We start from the raw sequence: 22,877 nt of genomic DNA, 5'->3' as shown, positions 1-22,877 counted from the left end.
GGCTCGGTGACTTGGTAGATGGCGTGTCATGCCACCGTGAGTGCATGGATCGTTTCTCAAAATAACAGGATTGCCTGTCCCAGATGCGATTATTTACGGGCTATCAGTGAAATATTGCTGAGTGCAGCATTAAACAACAAACCTACATAGTACCTTGCTATTCCTGGGGCAAGGGAGTTAACTGACTATGAAAGTCCAGTTTCCACCCTTGCCGAACTAGGCTGTAATTTCTGGGTACAGTCGTAGTGCCACAGTGGCTATTACATGTTATGTCCCTTCTATGTCCCTCTTATTGACCAGCCACCTCTCACCACTTGCAATTGAATCAAACAAGATGGTGGGGCCCAGTCAGGGCGATCTGATCATTAATCAAAATCTACCAGTATATTGTGATAAAACGGGTCTTTCTTCGCAAAATGCATCAAATCATGTGAGCACCTTCATTAAAAACATGAAAAGATTTAAAAATGTCTGTTGATGCCAAGTTGGTGGTACACATGCTTTGCAAATCCTGCAATCACTTGAAATCTGCAAGGCAGTTCATGAACTGAATGTCAATTTCATTATGTGATTTTGATTGGACTATACATAGACTCATGAGTCCAGCCAAAATGTAACTCCATAATTCCAGCCTAGTTCAGCAAGGGTGGAAACTGGACTATTATAATAAGTTAACGCCCTTGCCTCTAGAAGATGACTACCTTTGGAAAGTCATAAAAAGCGTCAGTTTGCCTGGTCCAAAAGGAATCATTCACAATCCACTGTGATAAACATGACAGCGATATTGAAGAAACTTGACTGATTGACATGCTAACAGCACATTGCCTTCCTGTGCAGATCGCTGAGTGAGAAGCTGGGCAAGGCTGTTGAGAGGAAGCAGGAGCAGATGGCTGCCATCACAAACACCATCCACTGTAACCAGGCCGAGGCCAACATCATCTCCGGCGTCCTCAGCAATGTCCTCAGGTAACTGTCAGATTCATGTGTGTTTCAGCTATCACTCCTGTGATCACTATCAGTTTCCTAATGTAATGTATACTCTAATGTTCCTCTGTAAAATGTATGTATGATGGTGTACATCTTCTGCTGCTGACTGTTACCAGAGGCCTGCTGGACGATGCATACTTCCATGAAGCAGTCTGGAAAGTGGCCAAGGAAGATATCCCCTACTTCAGACAATTTGGTCAGCGGCCAAAGACGGCGCCACCTTCTGCCAAGGAATCTGAGAGACAAGTGGGGTCCAGGCACAGTTCAGCCAGGGGGACACCTGTCAGGGAGACCAGCAGCCGAGAGGGGGGTAGTCGGGCATCACTTGTGTCAGTGGAGGATGGTGCAAGGGGGACTCCTAACAGTGTGGAGAGCAGGATGTCGTCAATCAGTCTACACAGCCAGAAGGTTGGTATTGTCACACTGAGGTTCTAACCCGATGGGGTTGAACAGTTCCTCACTAAGCTATGCTTGCTGGATCGTATGGATTTGGTGGTCACACTCGGTGACTTGGTTGATTCCATGTCATCGTACCCGGACAGCTCACAATATCAATCACAGGATTGTCTGTTCAAGACCAATATTAACATGCCACCGTTATATAGCTCGAATATTGCTAAGTTTGGCATTAAAAGTAATGATGTACCTTGGACGGTAGTGTCCTATGCTAGTTGTGTGAGATTACTAAACTGAAAATAGAGTGATTACATTGTGTGACATCAGCTCTAATCTAGACAGCGAAGTAGGACAGTTATGATCATCTTAATGCTTAGATTGTTTTGTGAAACAGGACCCGGCTGTGATGTCCATGTACCCCACTGGTGTGAGTCAGTGTTCATGTATGTTGTCATGTTGCCAGGGTTCTGTATGTATGTTGTCATGTTGCCAGGGTTCTGTATGTATGTTGTCAGGTGCCCAGGGTTCTGTCCGTATGTTGTCATGTTGCCCAGGGTTCTGTATGTATGTTGTCATGTTGCCAGGGTTCTGTATGTATGTTGTCATGTTGCCAGGGTTCTGTCTGTATGTTGTCATGTTGCCAGGGTTCTGTCTGTATGATGTCATGTTGCCAGGGTTCTGTACGTATTTTGTCATGTTGCCAGGGTTCTGTATGTTTGTTGTCATGTTTCCAGGGTTCTGTCTGTATGTTGTCATGTTGCCAGGATTCTGTATGTATGTTGTCATGTTGCCCAGGGTTCTGTATGTATGTTGTCATGTTGCCCAGGGTTCTGTCTGTATGATGTCATGTTGCCAGGGTTCTGTCTGTATGATGTCATGTTGCCAGGGTTCTGTATGTATGTTGTCATGTTGCCAGGGTTCTGTATGTATGTTGTCATGTTGCCCAGGGTTCTGTATGTATGTTGTCATGTTGCCAGGGTTCTGTCTGTATGTTGTCATGTTGCCAGGGTTCTGTCTGTATGTTGTCATGTTGCCAGGGTTCTGTATGTATGTTGTCATGTTGCCAGGGTTCTGTATGTATGTTGTCATGTTACCCAGGGTTCTGTCTGTATGTTGTCATGTTGCCCAGGGTTCTGTCTGTATGATGTCATGTTGCCAGGGTTCTGTCTGTATGATGTCATGTTGCCAGGGTTCTGTATGTATGTTGTCTTGTTGCCAGGGTTCTGTATGTATGTTGTCATGTTGCCAGGGTTCTGTATGTTTGTTGTCATGTTGCCAGGGTTCTGTCTGTATGATGTCATGTTGCCAGGGTTCTGTACGTATGTTGTCATGTTGCCAGGGTTCTGTATGTATGTTGTCATGTTGCCAGGGTTCTGTATGTATGTTGTCATGTTGCCAGGGTTCTGTTTGTATGTTGTCATGTTGCCAGGGTTCTGTATGTATGTTGTCATGTTGCCCAGGGTTCTGTTTGTATGTTGTCATGTTGCCAGGGTTCTGTATGTATGTTGTCATGTTGCCAGGGTTCTGTACGTATGTTGTCATGTTGCCAGGGTTCTGTATGTATGTTGTCATGTTGCCCAGGGTTCTGTATGTATGTTGTCATGTTGCCCAGGGGTCCGTGACAGCTGGAAGTGTGCAGTCCTCAGTCCGATCAGCAGCTCCATCACAGCATCCGTCCCGCACCGACTCCAGACGAGCAGTGCAGCTCGAGAAGCAAACACACCAGAAACAGACCATCAAGAAGTAGGTCAAATACCCATTGCAAAATCTTGGTCCCTGGTCGATGTAATTATGTCAGTTTACGCTGGACATTGAAACAGAAGGGATGCTTGCATTCCTTATTAAACAGGTGTCTTCTGCAAGGTTTGCCTGGACTTGAAAAAGTCTTAAATTGGCCTCAAATTTAATTGGACCAGCTGAAATTGTACTGTCTTTCTTTTTCCCCAAATATTTTTATTGTATTTATTCATTCTGAGACATAGTATTGACTGCCATTCCTATTTCAGGACATCAGAGTTTGGCAACTCCCTGGAATCGGTGCTGGAGAACACCCTCTTGAACATCATGACTGAGGCCTTTTCAGGGGAATTCAACATCACAGCTCGTCCTCGCTTCATCGCTCTTCCTAAACGCCCTTCTTCAGTCGGCAGTCGGACTGGACGACTCTGAACATCCACAGTGATGAATCACTGTCAACCCAGTAGATTTCAGTATTTTGTACGATTGGAGAAACGCGGAACAGTATTGATTGAAACTTCTGGATTGGAAGTTTTCTTGAATGTGATGTATGAACTTGAAACCAAGGGGTGAAATGCTTTTGAGTTTGTCAGTGTACATCTTTTGTGTAATGATATTGTATAGAAACATTTTGGAATGGACCCAAACTGTAGTAACAGAATATCATCAAATTGTGGAAATGGATATTCCTTAAAACTACTTTTGTATTGTATGACTTTTAGACATGATTGCATAATTTTGGATGTGGTTAAAGTATATTTCTGTTACATTATAATTTGTTTCCAGAATCTTTTCTGTCAATTTTCTGTTTTTCTAACATTGATCTAGGACTGGATTAGAAATCATGATTTTAGTTCCATATTACATGATAATTTCTTTGTTAAAATATTTGTATTGGTGACCTATAAAAATAATTATTTAAATCTGAACAACCGATTGTCTGAGAATGTAAACGTATACTGATCATGAAAACTGACATTTTATTCGAAATAAGAAGAGTGAACTATGTGTAACTTTGCTTTACAAAATGTATGTGATAAACATCATACCTATGACTGTATTCATGGTGATATTGTGTCAGTCAAGTTTTGTTTCCAATCCCCAGTTGACTTGTACAGCATTGTGATATTGAAGTCTGTGATACGTCCTCGCTAGTATTCCTGTACATAATAGTATTCAGTCCTATTACACCCACGATCCGTCCAGTTTGTGTGTAGAGTGAGGAAGGAATAAACAACTACCATTAAGTCAGTGTGTTTTGTCTTGGTATTATTGCAGGTGTGTTGGTATGAAAATAAAATGGTCATCTGGGATTGAATGATTGAATGCATAACTGCCTCGTTGAAGATCCTCCAAATTCACCACATTTGACACATTGAGATTTCCACCTCTTCCCAAACATGAAGAAGGATCTGTCTGACAAGCATTTTGCAACTGATGATGACATCATTTCTGCTGTTGAGGATATTTCACATCACCAGGAAGAAGCCTTCTACACCAGTAGGATCCAGGCACTCTACATCTTTGTCAGAAGTGTGTGGACCTCGGAGGGGGATTATGTTGAAAACAATTAGCAACCAACTCCATCAACACAGTCCATCATATATTCTCCAAATGAAGGAGGGGATTATAAAATATAAATATTACTGATCGATTGTCCGAAAAAAGATCAGCTTTAAAAAAATTACTTCCAGAGATAGAACGGTATCAGAACTAAAACCTAGCGCCCCCAAACTCCTCATACATTGCATTGACCAAGCAGTTCCTCCATGCATGTAGGTAGGGGTTCTTCTTGATTTTGACACTTCAGTGAAAGGTCATCAAATGACTCAGCCATTAGTATTGTTGATTTTCAATATCCACTGTAACACATTAGCTCTCTACTCTTGCTTCAATGCAGTATTTGTGGTGAGATTGGAAATGTGCTGTCTACGAGATGAACACATGAGGATTATTGGCATACTTGAAACTGGTAGAATTCTCCGAGAGGAAGCCAATATGTTCAATGTGTCATAGTCTGTGATTTGCAGATTTGGGAACAGGTTTCTGCAGACACAAAATGTTAATGATCAGCACCGCACAGGGTGCCCAAGGTCAACAACACAAGGCCAGGACAAATCAGAACCAGGCTTTAAGAAATTAAGAACAAACAGCCTATCAAATAGCTGTTCACTAGCACCAGACCACTGGAGTTTAAGTTACTGAACAGTCAATTAGAAAGCAGCTAATCTACATGCTCAGCAACCACCGCTAACAAACTGACACATTTTAGCCAGACGCCAATGATGTTTAGAGTGTAGAAACTGGGGGTATCGATCATGGTATCGTGTAATGTTTTAAGATGAGTCAAGATTCACTCTGGACTTTCTGGTTAGGTGTAAATGTGTTCGTCGTAACAAATGTCAATGGAAGGGAACATGATTTTGGGGTTGTGTCTGTAATATGGGGCGGAACACTAGGACTGTCACTACTGCATATTGTGATAGTTGTGCCTTTTGCACGACATGCTGTCCACGATTCATCTTTCAAAACAATAATGTTTGTGCACACCGTGCACGTATCGTAACTGACCACATCCACCAAGATGTTTTACATGACCAGAATGCAATGGCCAGCCCCGAGTCCTGATCTTTCCCAAATAGATCGTCTGGGATATGAACAGGAGACAAAGGTCACCCACTATGTTACTCAAACTAGGAAAGGCGTTGCAAGAAGAGTGGACAAGTTCTGCAAGTTATCATTGGCAGATTGATTTGAACCATGCCATGCCGTATAATTGAATGATAGACCAATCATGAGGGCATGACCCATTATTGATGAAGTCATCTCAAACTTTAATTTTGTAACCATCGTCTTTCTTAGTTGTTTGCAGCCTTACAATACACCACCACCATGTTGTGGATCCTCATGTTACACCTAGTCCTTCCTTTTCCTATTTCCATCATGCGATACCTCTTTGTATTTCTGTAATCAAGGTAGTTTCGAATATCCCTTCTGTTTGGAGAGATAATAGTTAGGCTCAGAACTTTTCAGCAACCCTCGCACTGGAATCTAGGATGTTATGCTTGCTGAAATATAGTGCCAAACTTGGAGTATTGTATTTTGAGGCCATGTATGAACTCAAAAATAATGTGAAATGATTATTATTAAGAATTAACATATTCTTGCAATGCGACCTTGAATGAAACCCTTTGCTCATTTTTTGTTTTACAAACTTGCTAAATGATCATTACCAAGTCAGGTTGTCAGGATAACTATTTTCTGGGGTCTGGGTCACCAAATTGTTTTCATCCATAAACCTTGCCCCAAAGGTAATGGATGTTAAACTTGGGGAAGATACCATCAAAACGTCTTAGTTTGATGTGGTCATGAGCTGTTTGTGTGACCTTGGACTTACATGACAGCTTATCACACAAGAGAAAGGGAATATATGTGTGAGTGAGCAAGTTTGGTTTAATGCCACTTTGAACAGTATTCCAGTTATATCAGGCAAAAGTTATTCAGATCTTACCCACGAACACGGGTATGGTGCTGGCAAACCTAGAAACATAATCAGGGAAACCGGGATTCAAATCCACAATCACAGGTTTCAGGTGTTCACATAGTGCCTTAGACGACTGGGTCAAAGGTCCTAGGTGTAAATGTATGGTCAGTCAGTCGGGGAATGGGATTTGACCCCCCAAGGCTAGTGGTTGCTTAATGGGATTAACTACTGCATTATCTTCTAGTCACATATTCTGGATTACTGTTGATACCAACAAACAACAAGTCATTTATATTCTTGTTTTTTTAATAATGTAAGAAGCAAATGCCTGTTTACAGTGTGTATACATCTAGATACAGACCGAGTACAGGAAGATCTCGGAGGATGGAAGTGAGAAGTGTTCAGTGACAGGCTGTGTGGACAGGGCACTCCACACAGTGACAACCTGTACGTTCAGGGCACTATAGACAGTGACAACCTGTACGTTCAGGACACTTAGTGGCAACCTGTATGCCCAGGGAATTCTAGACAGTGACAACCTGTACATTCAGGGCACCTTGACAGTGACAACTTGTACATTCAGGGCACCTTGACAGTGTCAGTCTGTACATTCAGGGCACCTTGACAGTGTCAGTCTGTACATTCAGGGCACCTTGACAGTGTCAGTCTGTACATTCAGGGCACCTTGACATTGTCAGTCTGTACATTCAGGGCACCTTGACAGTGTCAGTCTGTACATTCAGGGCACACCAGACAGTGTCAGTCTGTACATTCAGGGCACACCAGACAGTGACAACCTGTACATTCAGGGCACCTTGACAGTGTCAGTCTGTACATTCAGGGCACCTTGACATTGTCAGTCTGTACATTCAGGGCACCTTGACAGTGTCAGTCTGTACATTCAGGGCACACCAGACAGTGTCAGTCTGTACATTCAGGGCACACCAGACAGTGACAACCTGTACATTCAGGGCACCTTAACAGTGTCAGTCTGTACATTCAGGGCACCTTGACAGTGTCAACCTGTACATTCAGGGCACCATAGACAGTGACAACCTGTACATTCAGGGCACTCTGGTATCAGTAATCATGTTCTACAGGCAACCTATGAGCTGCTTGGGTTTCAGAGCAGTCTTGTTCCCCTGTCCAGTGACAGCTACCCTAACCTTGTGTTGTGGTCTTTGCTGTTCTTTAATGTATGTTTCACGCTGTGATTCCATCTTGAAGGCTTTACAGGTGGCAGTAATTCAAAAAGTAAAACATCATTCAACAAAATTTACACTGGACAGATCTCTCAAATGCCTAATCTTTGTGATAGTTTATTACCAGTTCAGATCTCTCAGCAGTGTACAGTGGTTAATATACATCGACTTAACAAGTGATAAGGATGAGTCTCAAATTGAATTGATGACAGTATCAAATGGAAAACAATTGAACTATTCGTGTTGTGAGAGGCATTTACATGATAACCCATAATAATAGCAGCATCTTCATTAAGGATGCAACACCTGTAATTTCAAATATCAACCTGATTATCACCTTCCAAACTGCTGTAGCAAAACTTGAGCTTTTAAATGTGCTGCTATGATAATGTCTTTTGCCATTCTAATCCGATCTAGTCAAACAAGCTTTAGATCTAGCCAAAAGCCATCTGAGATATGGCCATATATACAGCCTCAGATATAGCCATAAGTAGTCTCAGATCTAGCTATACACAGCCTAAGATCTAGCCATATACAGCCACGGATATAGCCAAAAGCCATCAGAGATATGGCTATGCAGCCTCACATATAGCAATAAGCCATCTTAGATCTAGCCAAAAGCTGTCTCGGATCTAGCCAAAAGCTGTCTCGGATCTAGCCATAAGCTGTCTCAGATCTAGCTATACACAGCCTAAGATCTAGCCATATACAGCCACAGATATAGCCAAAAGCTATAAGAGATATGGCTATGCAGCCTCACATATAGCAATAAGCCATCTTAGATCTACCCACAAGCTGTCTCGGATCAAGCTATACACAGCCTCAGATCTAGCCATTCAAAGCCTCTCATATAGCCATAAGCCATCTTAGATCTACCCACAAGCTGTCTCGGATCAAGCTATACACAGCCTCAGATCTAGCCATTCACAGCCTCTCATATAGCCATAAGCCATCTTAGATCTAGCCATAAGCTGTCTCAGATCAAGCTATACACAGCCTCAGATCTAGCCTTTCAGAGATCTACTTAAATGATTATGCATAAACTCCATATACACATCTACAAATATTATGATATACATAAACTTGATAGTTTCATGGTGAATATTCACAAAATAACATCATGCCAGTTTCATCGTTCTCCATATCATTCCATATAGATGCATCATAACAAAACTGATAAAATTAAAGTGTTAAATATCCAAAGTGGAAGATCAAGTTTTGAATGATTTGGAAAATTTAAATTGAGATTCTTGAGCATTGTCTACCCTGGTTGAACATTTTCCAAGATATTTTTGCAGTACAAATTTGCTTCTTGTCTCACAACACATCCACTTGATGAAAAATGTACAGATTCACAAAAGGCATGTATGAAGTGTGTAAAAATAAATGTATAAACTGAATATTTGGAAGAGACAAATCTCTGCAACTTCATGAAGTGAAAACAGACACCCATAATTTGTAAGCTTAACATTACGGTGCTGACCCCCTTTAAATATTGCTTGTATAATGACCACCCGAGTGTCAGTTTGTTTCAAATCATACAACAATGGAATGCTTCAACAGTGTAAACAAAAGCAATGACCAACAGTCTCAGAACAGTAACATTGTAGCACATGCTATATTGTCCTGAACGGTCAACACGATAAGATCCATAATTTACCAGGAAGTAGTATCAAACTATGATTATTATAATTATAATATTATGTACACAAACAAATCTAAAAGTTTAGTTAGAAATGATATCATATTTCTGCTGGGTTATGTTCTCTTAAGCTAAAATATAATATTCTTGGTTTTTAGGCATGAAAACAACCATGTATTAGCCTTACTTTTTCATGTCTATCATTCCTTTCACACTAAAAATAAAAAACAAAAACATAAAGGTAAAATTTAAATTGACCACCTTTTTTCACTGTGTTCAAGCATCTTTGCCTGAAAATCTATCGACCATAATGGGTCATAAATTACTCTTCACAAACTCTGCATACATAGATAGGATTGTTCCCTACTGTGTCCATTGAGCAAAATGGGTAACGAATCAAAATATAAATCTGTGAGCAAGTCAATAATTGAGGACTTATTAGTTTTGAATGATATCCAACACAAAACATGAATCTAAACAAGGAGATAAAACAAAATATCAGCAATGCATACTTTTATGTTATGATCATAGTTTTAAACTGATAAAAAGTGATGAAATTCAGGAATATTTGGAGAGAAATTAGCAGGTTGGAATGATATCAGCGTATAGAAATAAACAATATCCATGACTATTTATGGAAGAAATGAGATCCTTACAACAGAAAAATACAGTTTTCTTCTAAATACAAAACTGAATTGAACATAAATGATAAAACCTTATCAGAAACTCCCAAAATGGTACACAGTGGTTAAATTACTCAATCTTAATCCAATACAAACCTAGGTTTCAGTGAGACAGGGTTTAGCCAGAAACGTGTATCCAACTCATGATATATTTCAGCAGTAAATACTAGGTGTAGATTGCACACAAGTAGAATATTGACAGTTAAGATGGAGGTGTAAAACTCAATAAAGAAACAGCTGAACTCTGTATAAGAATATGTGGTCTCGTTAATGAATGTCAATCCATGAGTAGTATACAAATCTCTTTTCCACTAAGTATCTACAAAAATAAACAACCAATCACAGTGCACCTGGCAGTGATGGGTCCTGATTGGTTATTTCAGTTAGCCAATCAGAGAATACCATTACTTCTTTAACAGTTGATTTGAAACTGTTAAACAGAAAGTGGTTCCATAAAGGTGCATATGCTATATCCCTGTATAAATATGATTCATGAAAGATATATGGTAATACTACTTCATACAATTCATCTAACACTCCTTCTTTTCTGTAATGAACTATTCCTGAAATAACCAAGGAGTTTTCCATTCAGCCAGGTAGGGGTGAAAGGTAATGAATGTTCTGAGAACAAAAGCATGTGTTATGCATAATTTGAAACGCGTGACCATCTTGTCTAGAAGAGCTGTAGCGCTTTCTTGATCTGCTGCTTTTTCCATGCTGGCTTTTTACTAAAATCTTCGTAATTACATTTGAAGATTTGTTTGAACTCGTCAGGAGTTAAATGAATCTGAAACAAAGTAGTAAAAGATACTTACAAGATGAATGATATTTACAAGATGAAATATGATTGAAAAGGTCTTGATAAATATGAATGAGTGAAACTGTGCTACAATCAGCAGTGTTACAGCTATGTCACAGCAACCTGTCAATGATGGAATCTGGGAGCCCAGTGGTTGATAATTAGAGCTAGAATCCATGTCGGTAGTGTACCAAACACCAAGTTGTAGACTAGATGAAACAGATATTGCCTGTGTATATTTAGAACAATCATGACCCGCTAGATTGATATACATCATAAAATCTCGGGCAGTGGGGTAGCCTTGTGACTAAAGTGGCTGCTCAGAACATCAAAGGCCCAGGTTCAAATCCACATATGGGACCATGTAAACCCATTTCAGGTGTTTCCCATTGTGACATTGCTGGAATTTGGCCAAAAACGGCGTAAAACCAAACTCACTCAATCACTCGTAAAATCAGTCTTCAGGCTGACAAAGTGGTATTTCACAAACTGATGAAGGTGGCTAGGGCTGCCATTTTTTCTGAGCTCAGTATCCCTTTAAAACTGGTGTATATACTGTCCTAACTTCAAGGTCAAGACAAAAAACTGTGTCATTCCAGAAAATCACCCACAACCCATTGGTTTAAACACAGTCTCTGATTTAGAACGATACTCTACTTGACCCTGTCCAACAGGTGTATGTGACCTCCCAGGTAGGCCTGGGACGAGTCCAAATTTACTACCTGGGTACCCGACCCTACCCAGGTACCCACTGCAAGTCTCAAGAGTTGGGAACAAAATGTCTGATTGGTAATTGTTTTACTGCAGCCCTGGCTAAAACTATTTAGATACATGTATCACACAATCAGATCATGCGTTCACTGAAGTTTGACTGAAGTCAAAAGGAATGTGTGCATCGTCAGAAAGAAATGCGAACATTAGCGACTTGTAGTGTAACCACTGAGCTATAGTGAGTTTTTGTCATTGAACAATCTATCACGTGACTAACCACGGGTCCGGGTAGTCCTGTGGGTACCCGGGTCCTACTCAGGACCCACCCAACCCAAGTACCCAAGTTACCCGTCCCAGCCCTACTCCCTGGCAGACTCATCACCAGCACCACCAGTAGGCCCCCATGAGTTCAATCAGGGGAACACTGCTAATCCAGATGATACCATTTTCAGTGAAATTGTGCAGAAACACATATCTCCGAGCTAAGAATTCACACATTTGGTGAGGTGAAACGGGGTTTAATGTCGCGTTCAATTATATAGCGACGTGTGTATGTATGTGGCTGCTTGTACTAGTGCTAGCCCACTAAGATACCATGCCACAGTTTAACATATTACGCCATTCAGACACAGTATAGACTCCAAATCAACCAGTCCTTGTTTTAGCCCCTTAATGACAAGCGCTATAGAGGGTAACAACAAGTACCATCTTTAAAAGTCTTTTGGTATGAAATGGTCAGGGATCAAATCCCCGACCTTCTGTTGTCCAAATAGACACTCTATCCTCTAGACCACAGAGGTGGTATCATGGGTACAGAGTGATCTCCCCTTGTATATATGTACACTGTTCTGACAGTAATCTGGAATGAGGGTCATGACTATCGAAACTTCACCATTTCACAATAGCCTATTTTCAGCCTAGTGCTGGCTTTACCTCTCTGTTTTCTGGGTTGACCCCATTGGGTAGTTCATCTGTTGCCACTATCAGTTGTGAGTAGGAGTACTTGGGAACCTCGTTGAAGTCTTGGTCATTGCCGTTCATGGCCTCCTGGACCAGAGAACCTTGCACAGCCTGGGCTCCAAGCTCACTCTTCAGTTCCTCGTACGTCTTGCCTTTCTGTGGACAGAGCATACAATTCCTTAGAAAGGAAACACTTGTGCTACTGCTTTAATCATTATTCCTTCAGTGTTAACTTTAAACTATCATTGTATCCCCACAACCGTCTACAGGAACACCATCTATTAACCCAGTGTTCATGCTATACCACCCAATGATATACCTCCACATATAATACTGCCATTATTCCACCCTAGTATTCCACCCTTGCATATCCCAGGAACACCATCTACAGACCCAGTGTTATACTGCCATTATTCCACCCTAGTATCCCACCCTTGTATATCCCGGGAATACCATCTACAGACCCAGTGTTATACTGCCATTATACCACCCTAGTATCCCACCCTTGTATATCCCAGAAACACCATCTACAGACCCAGTGATATACTGCCATTATTCCACCCTAGTATTCCACCCTTGTATATCCCAGAAACACCATCTACAGACCCAGTGTTATACTGCCATTACTCCACCCTAGTATCCCACCCTTGTATATCCCGGGAATACCATCTACAGACCCAGTGTTCATGCTATTCCTCCCTATGTTGAGTCATCTTGTATTCCAGCAACTTACGCTCCAGAGATCTCGGTCCCAGACCCCGAAGAAGCCTGTGAATGTTGGCGGTTCCAGACCCTGCTTCACCTTGATGATGGGCGTGTCATTGTCTCTCCCTGCAGGGTCCGTCTCCAGGTATTTCTGAATAAAGAAGATGGCAAGTGTAAAACAGGTAGTCACAACGGCATATCCAAAACAGATTGTTACTGCAATCATTTAGGGCTATCTCTTGTTTATGCAGCTTTTGATGGCTCAATTTCGGTCAATACCTCTGTAGTTGTGTATATTCAAGATACTTGTATGTTTTAATTTAAAAAATTAAGAAGAGTGTGTTATTGGTAACAGCATTACACAAGGCGTGTAAGTATTATAATGTGCATTCAGTCACTTTGCTCAAGACAGTTTGTGTAGATGGAATTGAAAATCCATATTTTCAAATGGCCACGCTGTCTGGTCAGCATAAATCATCATATCTAGACCAGACATTCCAGTGATTGATATCAACAATGATCCACACCTTCTGGGTACAAAGACACTGCCTGACTATCCAGTCAAATAGGTTGCTGGGGACCTATTCTAACCCCAAATCCCCACAGGGGGATCAGACATAAAGGTCCAGATACAAATTACTAATCATTCCTCCTTCCCCCAACACTTTTTTCAGCCTACATATGAGAGAGTGAGTTAATATTTAAAGTCACATCATCAATATTTCAGCCATATTGTGACTTTCAGTCAACACATACACCATGACTAAAGTGAGTCTACATCATCAATGTGACACTGTAGAGGTAACACAGGCAGCCTACCAGTGCAATTCTCTCTGCCTCATCCTTCTCCTTCTTGTTGGCTCCGACTCCGACCCACAGATACACTGAGTCCCACACGTCCAACAGCATCACATCCTCCGGCACAAGGTCATCCTGGAAACAACACACATCAATGACATCGTTCTTGAACATTACATACCGCAGTGTGCTGTTCAGCGTGACACCTAGCAATATTCCAGCTATGTCAGGTCAGCCTGTAAATAATCAAACCTGTCCAGGCAATTTCAGGGATAATACATATATTTTAAGTGAATACAACAATACACATAATCCCTGACAATTTCAGCTATTATGCATATTTCCAGTACAACACATATACATAATGCTGTTTATGAAAGTCAAAATGATGAAAACAAAATCTCATCAAATACAAACATCGAAAAATTATTTTTTAAATATATATATTAACTAAATATTTCTTTTCCTCATTTCAGAACGTTACTGAATCGATCACGATTATAATATTCAAACCAAAAGCTTCAAGGGGTCCATGAATACAGATCTGCAGCACAATTCGTCCAGGCACCAGGAACCCCTGTAATGTAACCCTGACTGTGAACTTACCTGAACAAAGTCCTGGATCTGTTCCACTCGGATGTTGCCCGATGCATTGGACAGCTGGTACAGGCGAGGGGGGTGGGCTGACTCGTCATCCTGGGGGGAGGGGAGGGGCAATCAATCACATATTATTCAATTCATTTAATACAAGCTAGTAGATGAGTGAGTGAGTATGGTTTTATGCCGCTTTTAGCAATATTCCAGCAATATCATGGCGGGGGACACCAGAAATGGGCTTCACACATTGTACCCATGTCGGGAATTGAACCTGGGTCTTCGGCGTGACAGGCGAACGCTTTAACCACTAGGCTACCCGACCGCCCCAGCTAGTAGATGAACTGATGTTAGAACTTTCAATAAGGGAAGGGGTAGGTTGTAAGGGAAGAATACACAAAACATTTTACAATATCTTCTCGAGATGAAAAGGTACTTCTAAAGAAAAAACAACAACTTGTATAGTGATGGAAGAATGTTTCCAATAGGGCTGGGACGGGTAACTCAGGTACTTGGGTCGGGTGGGTACTGAGTAGGACCTGGGTACCCACAGGACTACCTGGACCTGTGGGTAGTCACGTGATGTATTGTTTAATGACAAAGATTATCTGGAACTACACCTCAAGTCACTAATGTTCGCATTTCTTTCTAACTATGCACGAATCAGTGTATACATGACCAGATACTTTTGCTAGGACTCCAGTCAAACTATTCCCAATCAGACAGTTTGTACCTATCTCTTGAGATCTCCAGTGGGTACCCGGGTAGGGTTTGGTAGTAGGTGGGTGGGTACCTGGGTAGTACATTTGGACTCGTCCCAGGCCTATTTTCCAACTTTAACTCCTCTGTTGACTTACTTACTACTGACTCCCAATATAGAAACACTGTACTCTTAAAACTCTTCCTTCATGAACCAAATGATGAGTGACACCTACCTGCAACCGCTTGTCACTTGCGTAGGGCTGTTTGCCTCCCAAAATATTCCAGAAAGCTTCCTTCTCCTGTCCTTCAAACACCATCTCATGAGTTCTGAAAACAACATAAAAACATAAAATTAATCTCCCACAATAAAATTAGTAAACTTAGTATTCACATAACTCTAGCTAACAAGGGAGATAATCTGGATAATTCTGCATGATAAATAACCAGGTACAACTCATTTTGCATGTCTCACACAAATCCTACAATGACCCTCAGCTTCACCACACCTGCATAATGTTATGACCTAAAGTTGTAACACAGGGAGCAAAAATGACGTGCAACATGTAGTTTGACCACTCACTCACTCACTTATTCTGCAAAGCCTTACCTCGGTGACCTGGAAGCTATCCTCTTGCCATACTCCCGCTCATCGCCCGTACTTCCCTAGAACAAAGATGAATAAACTCTTGAATTTCATGAATCAAAACTAACAACTGTAGAACACCAACAGAATACTACCAAATAGAATATTTAATGCAAATCAGAAGTGCTTAAGAAAGTAGCATCAGGAAAAGCTTGCAACGCAGTGCAAATGTCCAGCCATTAGAGTTGCACCATCCGCTGTTGACTGATGAATCAGCCAGTGTTGTGCTTATGGAGCAGTAAGCAAGATTGCAACTTTATCACAGCGAAACAACGTTTTGGAGTATATGCTTACTCCTTCATTAGGTGAATAATAATAAGTTGACATCCATATATTATCTTCCTTATGTGAATCACTTCTAAATGCCTTTCACAGACCTTTGTCACAGTGGCCTGTAAATAAAGTCTGGGTCAGATAACCAGTGGTCGATAGAATGAGCCATGATCCACGTCATTGGGGCATGGCGACACAATCAGCCCTTAACTCAATAATGGCTTTTACAACAAGCATGAGTATTAAAGTGTACTCTAGACTGGAATCCAAACAGATTTATATTTCCCCAATCCCGACTTTTGAGTCCACACGAACCTTTCCTGCCCAGATGCTGACAGTGGACTTGGTGAACACCACAAACACGTCGTTGGAGTTGAGCGCTGTAGCGGAGAGGTCCACCTGAAGTAGCAATGGGCACAGGTTAAAACTAATCGATGATTGTTTAAAACAGTGATTAGGCCCGTAACAGAACAGCCAACTAAAGACTGATGACATTCTTAATCAGTTTTCTTCAAATAAACAACAACAAACAGAATCACAAATCTATTAAAACATATTGTACAATACCCTGTAAACAAACATTTACTAGGACAAGTTATGATGGCAAAAGTTTCATACACAACTTTATTGTCAACCACAAACTGATTAAAATTAACTGATATAATTGGAAAATGATTGGACTAAAATCTAAAATATTGACTCATTGCTTGACGACAGAAACAATTGATTCTTTCCGAAAGCAAATATTGTGGACAGCACTACTTTCAAGGGAGATAACTATGTTGTGAGTTGTGTCATTAAGCCATTACTTAAGTCCCTTGCAAACTTTATAAGTGTGACAAGGTACAAATCAAAACTCCCCGAAAGCATTGTCAAGTCCAGAGATCACTTCCAATAAATACGTTGGTGGTACTCATGTTGGGATTCAAACCAGAGGTTTTATGGATCAAACTGTACACATGAACCACTAGGCCACCTTTCCATTGTGTTGATGTGTCAATGATCAGATCCAAAAATTAACATTGTGATATAGAATTTTTCTTTACAAAGTATCAGCGTGGGATACCCCACCATCATGGTATGGTAGTCAGATTCACGGCAGCTGAATCTCAGACACTCACCTGAATAGCCTTGCAGTTGAGTTCGGAGGTTCCTCGCACCTGAAGCATGTACTTGTCTCCTGGGCCCATATCCTTGTCCCCCTTCTGCCACCCTGCCTTGCCGCCCTACACACACAAGCATATGTTCAATCTCCAAGTAAATGCACCAAAAATATGGTTCGGTAAACTCATTAACTAATTTTCATGGTCTTCAATGAAAATGTGGTTGAAAAATGGACCAAAATTACTTTCTATGGCGTCTGAAAACACTGTGAACCACACAAGATTTTCTTGTAAAAAATTACATTTGTTCATAAAAGGTGAAATGTGGTTGTAAAATATTGGGTATATTTTTACCAGTAAACAATTCGTTTCATTGGTTCAAGCTTCTCAGAACCCTGGATAGGATTTACTACAAGACAGATATTATCAATGCTAGCTTTGATCTCGTTCATTCTAATAGGATACAGCAGGGCACATGATCCAGCAACCTGTTAGTCGGACTCCCCCTGTTCATTACCGAGGCTACTTACACTGAAGATGATCATCTTGCCGTCAAACATGGCCATGAAGTGTGGCGGTTCCTTATTTTGGACAACTCGGATCTGGAATATGAGGGTTTCATGGGTTCATGTCAATTCCAGTGCCGCCACAACAGGAAGTTGTAAACATGGTAAACGTAGGACCTGCATGTTTTCCTTTGATGAACATTTGATGACATTTGATGACATTTGATGAACATTTGAAGAACATTTGATGACATTTGATGAACATTTGTTGACATTTGATGAACATTTGATGACATTTGATGAACATTTGTTGAACATTTGACAACATTTGATGACATTTGATGAACATTTGATGACATTTGATGAACATTTCATCAGTTACTTGACAAAGTCACCCTTCTCAGATTTTTATTGCCTAAATATAGATTAAATATTTTTCAAAATGACAAAAACATAAATGTTGAGAAGCCTTTTTTCCTTTCTGCAGCATCAGTAATGTTTATATCTGTAATTAAATTTGTTTTCACAGTAGGCCCTAAAAAAAGAAAAGTAACCCTTTGACTTTTAGATCGTTGTTCCAATACTTTTTCTTCCACTTAATGTGTCGTTGTTTTGCATTACTGTCAGTCCCCCACCTGTGTTGCAGCCCCTCCGATGGCGTCGTCCATCTCTACAGCCTTCAGCGCCGACGTTCCCTTCTCATCAGCTGTAGACTTGCTTCCCTGCAACACAGCATTAGGCTCATAGATCACACAGGGCTACAGACTGCCATGGTGCCTCTATCACTGACCTGTCACTGAATTTCTGATAAATATGAGTCCCTTGCCCCTGTATTTTGGGAAGGGGGTTTATTGCTTTTACATGTTTCGGGTGACTGAATCTATAAGTATTCAAATCAATCAGAAGCTTGGTACATGCATATAGGCTAGTCAGCTGTTTGTTAGCAAACAAATTTTAATTATCTATCCAGGCTCTGAATAAAGATAGCACATCATCTGGACAAAGTATATCTTAAACTGAAGAAACTTGAACGTTAGTAAATCCATTAGCAAAGATTCTATATCTTCTCAATGTTATAAAAGACAAAACTCATGATATGTGCATTTGTCACAGGGCATTATCTATACCATAACACACCCACAACCCAAAATACCCCACATACACCCCATACCATCTATCAGACACCCCATCCCATCTGTCAGCCACCCCATATCCCATCTGTCAGCCACCCCCACATACCATCTGTCAGCCACCCCCACATCCCATCTGTCAGCCACCCCCACATCCCATCTGTCAGCCACCCCCACATACCATCTGTCAGCCACCCCATATCTCATCTGTCAGCCAACCCATATCCCATCTGTCAGCCACCCCCACATACCATCTGTCAGCCACCCCATATCTCATCTGTCAGACACCCCATATCCCATCTGTCAGCCACCCCCACATACCATCTGTCAGCCACCCCCACATCCCATCTGTCAGCCACCCCATATCCCATCTGTCAGCCACCCCCACATACCATCTGTCAGCCACCCCCACATCCCATCTGTCAGCCACCCCCACATCCCATCTGTCAGCCACCCCACATCCCATCTGTCAGCCACCCTGACCCCTACCCGATCCCATGAATCACCAGTCCCCACATCCACCCAATCCAATGTATCTCCCTGCTTACCTGCCAGTAGTAGATGAGGTAGTGTTCGCGACCATTGACTTTGTATGTGTACTTGATGACGTAGCTGTCCCCAGCGTAGAAGTCCCCGTAGGTGTTCTTGTCAAGCTCTACCAGGTCGAAGTCCTGTACCTGCCACACCTGTAGAAGAGACGACGTTGTCTTACAAGTCTCTTGAAACTGATATAGTATTCTCCTGCTTCAAGGAGCAAGTACGGCTTACTGTTTTACCACTATTCCAGCCACATCATGGCATGGACACCAAGAATTAGTTCACACATCCAACCCATGTGGGGATTGACCAAGGTCTTTGGTGTGACAAGCCAATGAACACTCAGTAACTCACCCTACCCTCATTTTGTTTGTTTGTTGTTTAATGCCACACTAAGCATTATACCAGCTAAATATTTGGGTCTAGACCAGACAATTCAGTGATTGACTTCATAAGCAATGATCTATGCAATTGGGATGACATACATGCATCAACCAAGTCAGCGAGCCTGACCACCCTATCCCATTAGTCGCCTCTTACGGCAAGTTGCTGAAGATCTATTCTAGCCCGGGTCTTCACGGGTCCCCACCCTCAGTACTACAACTAGCTGTGACAGAGGGTATTTACACGTGGCCCATCTGACACAATGGTTTTCATACCAGATGTGTGCTTCCTGTATGTGTGCAAGCAAATGAAAGAGTGACTTAGTGCTATAACTTGGCAACCATCCACCCTGTATATTCAGTGAGTGTGTGATCGTGGTGACCACACAATCCTTATATTAGAGAGCTACATTACTCAAAAGAAGTTAAGAACCACCTAGTTCTTTCATATTACTATAGTTAATTTGTCATGGCATGACAGACCAACTATAGTAATATGAAGGATTCGGATGGTCCTAAATTTATTTGGAGTAGTATAATACACCAAACTTTCAGCAATGCAAGTTGTTTCATAGGAAAGTCATCTCTTAACTAAACATTAAGGAATATGTGAACACCATCTTGAAGTTCCCTGAAATAAGTAACTTAAAAGTTGGTTGTATGATATTAAAATCTAAACATATGCTTTGTCATTTCCTTTCTCCTGTAGTCCTGACAGGACAAGCACCTGCTGGTCCACCCACCTCGACTTTCCCAGTACCATCATCAAACATCTGACTCTCAGCAGCAAGGGCTGTGTTGTTGTGCAGAGTTGAGGCATCAAACTTGGTCTGGACAGTCTTTGCTACAAAAACAAGACACAAATGTTTATCAAAATGCCCAAAGTCCATCACAGCCTATAGAACAAAAGTTGTATGTCCTTCCTTGTTGCTAGCCTACTGACTGATGGGGCTGACTAACTGTACCTCCCCAATGGCTGTCTTGAGTTTCCAATGTGGATCATCATTGTGTAAATGTATTACAAAATAACCCTCTTCTAATAAAAGTATTTTCATCACCCACTGTGACACAATTTCATATTTTTTTCAATGACACCTCTCCATAATAGTTATTGCTCTCCAGTCATCCACCTCACCTCTCCAATGAATGACAACCATTGAGTCCCTGGGGTGGGGTCTGTGTCTACCACCCTACAATAGGTCAGGTCACTATGGCTCCCCCCACACCCCGCCCTATTCTGCTCCTTGAGCAGACTTTTCCCAGGGGTGGGGTCTGTGTCTACCACCCTACAACAGGTCAGGTCACTATGGCTCCCCCGACAACCCTCCCTAATCTGCTCCTTGAGCAGACTTTTCCCAGGGGTGGGGTCTGTGTCTACCACCCTACAACAGGTCAGGTCACTATGGCTCCCCCCACAACCCTCCCTAATCTGCTCCTTGAGCAGACTTTTCCCAGGGGTGGGGTCTGTGTCTACCACCCTACAACAGGTCAGGTCACTATGGCTCCCCCCACAACCCTCCCTAATCTGCTCCTTGAGCAGACTTTTCCCAGGGGTGGGGTCTGTGTCTACCCCCCTACAACTGGTCTGATCAGAATGGCTCACCCATTCTGCTCCTTGAGCAGACTTTTCCCAGTGGTGGGGTCTGTGTCTACCACCCTACAACTGGTCAGATCACAATGGCTCACCTATTCTGCTCCTTGAGTAGACTTTTCCTGGGGGTGGGGGTTGTGGCCAATCAGGGAAGAGACACTTGAAATCTGAGGGCTCGCCACCATCGACTACTCTCGTCACTGATGTGTCGGTTGGGTAGCCCTTCTTTTGAATGAAGCCCTACAGCAATAGAGAAAATAATTAGGAAATTACCTACTGTGTTTTGAAATATGATGTCATCTCACTGTAGAGTAGATACCTCTTATTTTAATTTGAAAGTGAGTGACTTATCAAAAATACTGTATTTCCTCTATTAGACACCCGGGCATCTAATAATTTCATGCAAGCCGTTGACCTGGCCCGCATGTATTAGGGGCCTAGCGTCTATTCTGTTAATGCTGGCACAGTGGCAACTCACTACCTCACCGAATGCAGCCATTTCATATGAATTGATATGTAGGCTATCGATGTATTCATACGCTTTTTTGTGTGTGAAAAGGCTAAATATTTAAAAGCAGTTTCAGTAGGAAAAATATTAAGAATCAAGCATTCTTCAATGTCAAGGTAGAATACAGTAGAACTTAGTAAGTGTTACCGATCAATCATTTAGCATCATAAAAAGTCTGTAACATCAGATCAGGGAAAGCAAAACATGAAATGTCCCTGTTCTAATGTTGCAGGTGCTTGCTTTAAGTGATACACGCTTTAGGTGATATATGCTTTAGGTGATACACGCTTTAGGTGATACATGCTTTAGGTGATATATGCTTTAGGTGATACACGCTTTAGGTGATATATGCTTTAGGTGATATATGCTTTAGGTGATACACACTTTAGGTGATACACGCTTTAGGTGATATATGCTTTAGGTGATATATGCTTTAGGTGATATATGCTTTAGGTGATACGCGCTTTAGGTGATACAGGCTTTAGGTGACATATGCTTTAGGTGATACAAGCTTTAGGTGATATATTCTTTAGGTGATACGCGCTTTAGGTGATATATGCTTTTACGTGATACTCGCTTCAGGTGATATATTTTTTAGGTGATACACGCGTTAGATGATACATGTTTTAGGTGATATATGCTTTAGGAGATACATTTGAACATACCACAGCATTCCTCATAGCCTCAGATCTCTCGGACTTGGTGGCCTGTTTACCGATCCACACCCAGATGTGCTCCGGCCCACAGTCAATGATGAAGGAATCCTGATCAGAGTAAAAAGTATTATTCATTTTGTTATTTTG

The 22,877-nt window shown here is 41.5% G+C and overlaps 2 protein-coding genes across 13 annotated transcripts in view; one reads left to right on the top strand and one right to left on the bottom strand.

Annotated features, from left to right (window-relative positions):
- LOC124134684 (cilia- and flagella-associated protein 65-like) overlaps window positions 1-4,367 on the top strand; it is a 40,569-nt gene extending 36,202 nt beyond the window's left edge. For all 3 annotated transcript variants that reach the window (XM_048381946.1, XM_048381947.1, XM_048381945.1), the window contains 4 exons: window positions 838-966; window positions 1,104-1,395; window positions 2,996-3,126; window positions 3,390-4,367. In XM_048381946.1, coding sequence (XP_048237903.1) covers window positions 838-966; window positions 1,104-1,395; window positions 2,996-3,126; window positions 3,390-3,552 — 715 coding nt within the window. In that variant the 3' untranslated portion in view covers window positions 3,553-4,367. The remainder of the gene's footprint in view (window positions 1-837; window positions 967-1,103; window positions 1,396-2,995; window positions 3,127-3,389) is intronic.
- A 2,529-nt stretch (window positions 4,368-6,896) lies between these two features.
- LOC124134685 (advillin-like) overlaps window positions 6,897-22,877 on the bottom strand; it is a 55,726-nt gene continuing 39,745 nt past the window's right edge. For 4 of the 10 annotated variants that reach the window (XM_048382678.1, XM_048382679.1, XM_048382676.1 and 1 more), the window contains 15 exons: window positions 22,740-22,838; window positions 21,662-21,806; window positions 20,719-20,819; window positions 19,604-19,741; window positions 18,561-18,647; window positions 17,950-18,021; window positions 17,438-17,542; window positions 16,632-16,715; window positions 16,008-16,063; window positions 15,634-15,727; window positions 14,711-14,800; window positions 14,126-14,239; window positions 13,335-13,457; window positions 12,575-12,757; window positions 6,897-10,918 (listed from right to left, as the gene is read on the bottom strand). In XM_048382678.1, coding sequence (XP_048238635.1) covers window positions 10,805-10,918; window positions 12,575-12,757; window positions 13,335-13,457; window positions 14,126-14,239; window positions 14,711-14,800; window positions 15,634-15,727; window positions 16,008-16,063; window positions 16,632-16,715; window positions 17,438-17,542; window positions 17,950-18,021; window positions 18,561-18,647; window positions 19,604-19,741; window positions 20,719-20,819; window positions 21,662-21,806; window positions 22,740-22,838 — 1,605 coding nt within the window. In that variant the 3' untranslated portion in view covers window positions 6,897-10,804. The remainder of the gene's footprint in view (window positions 10,919-12,574; window positions 12,758-13,334; window positions 13,458-14,125; window positions 14,240-14,710; window positions 14,801-15,633; window positions 15,728-16,007; window positions 16,064-16,631; window positions 16,716-17,437; window positions 17,543-17,949; window positions 18,022-18,560; window positions 18,648-19,603; window positions 19,742-20,718; window positions 20,820-21,661; window positions 21,807-22,739; window positions 22,839-22,877) is intronic. The other 6 variants (XR_007218154.1, XR_007218152.1, XR_007218153.1 and 3 more) reach the window with 6 other exon arrangements.

Source organism: Haliotis rufescens, unplaced genomic scaffold, assembly GCF_023055435.1.
Source record: "Haliotis rufescens isolate VD_foot unplaced genomic scaffold, xgHalRufe1.0.p SCAF_4, whole genome shotgun sequence".
In the NCBI taxonomy this organism is placed as follows: Eukaryota; Metazoa; Mollusca; class Gastropoda; order Lepetellida; family Haliotidae; genus Haliotis; species Haliotis rufescens.
Note: the sequence above shows the minus strand (reverse complement) of the source record. Positions and strands in the feature narration are given on the sequence as shown.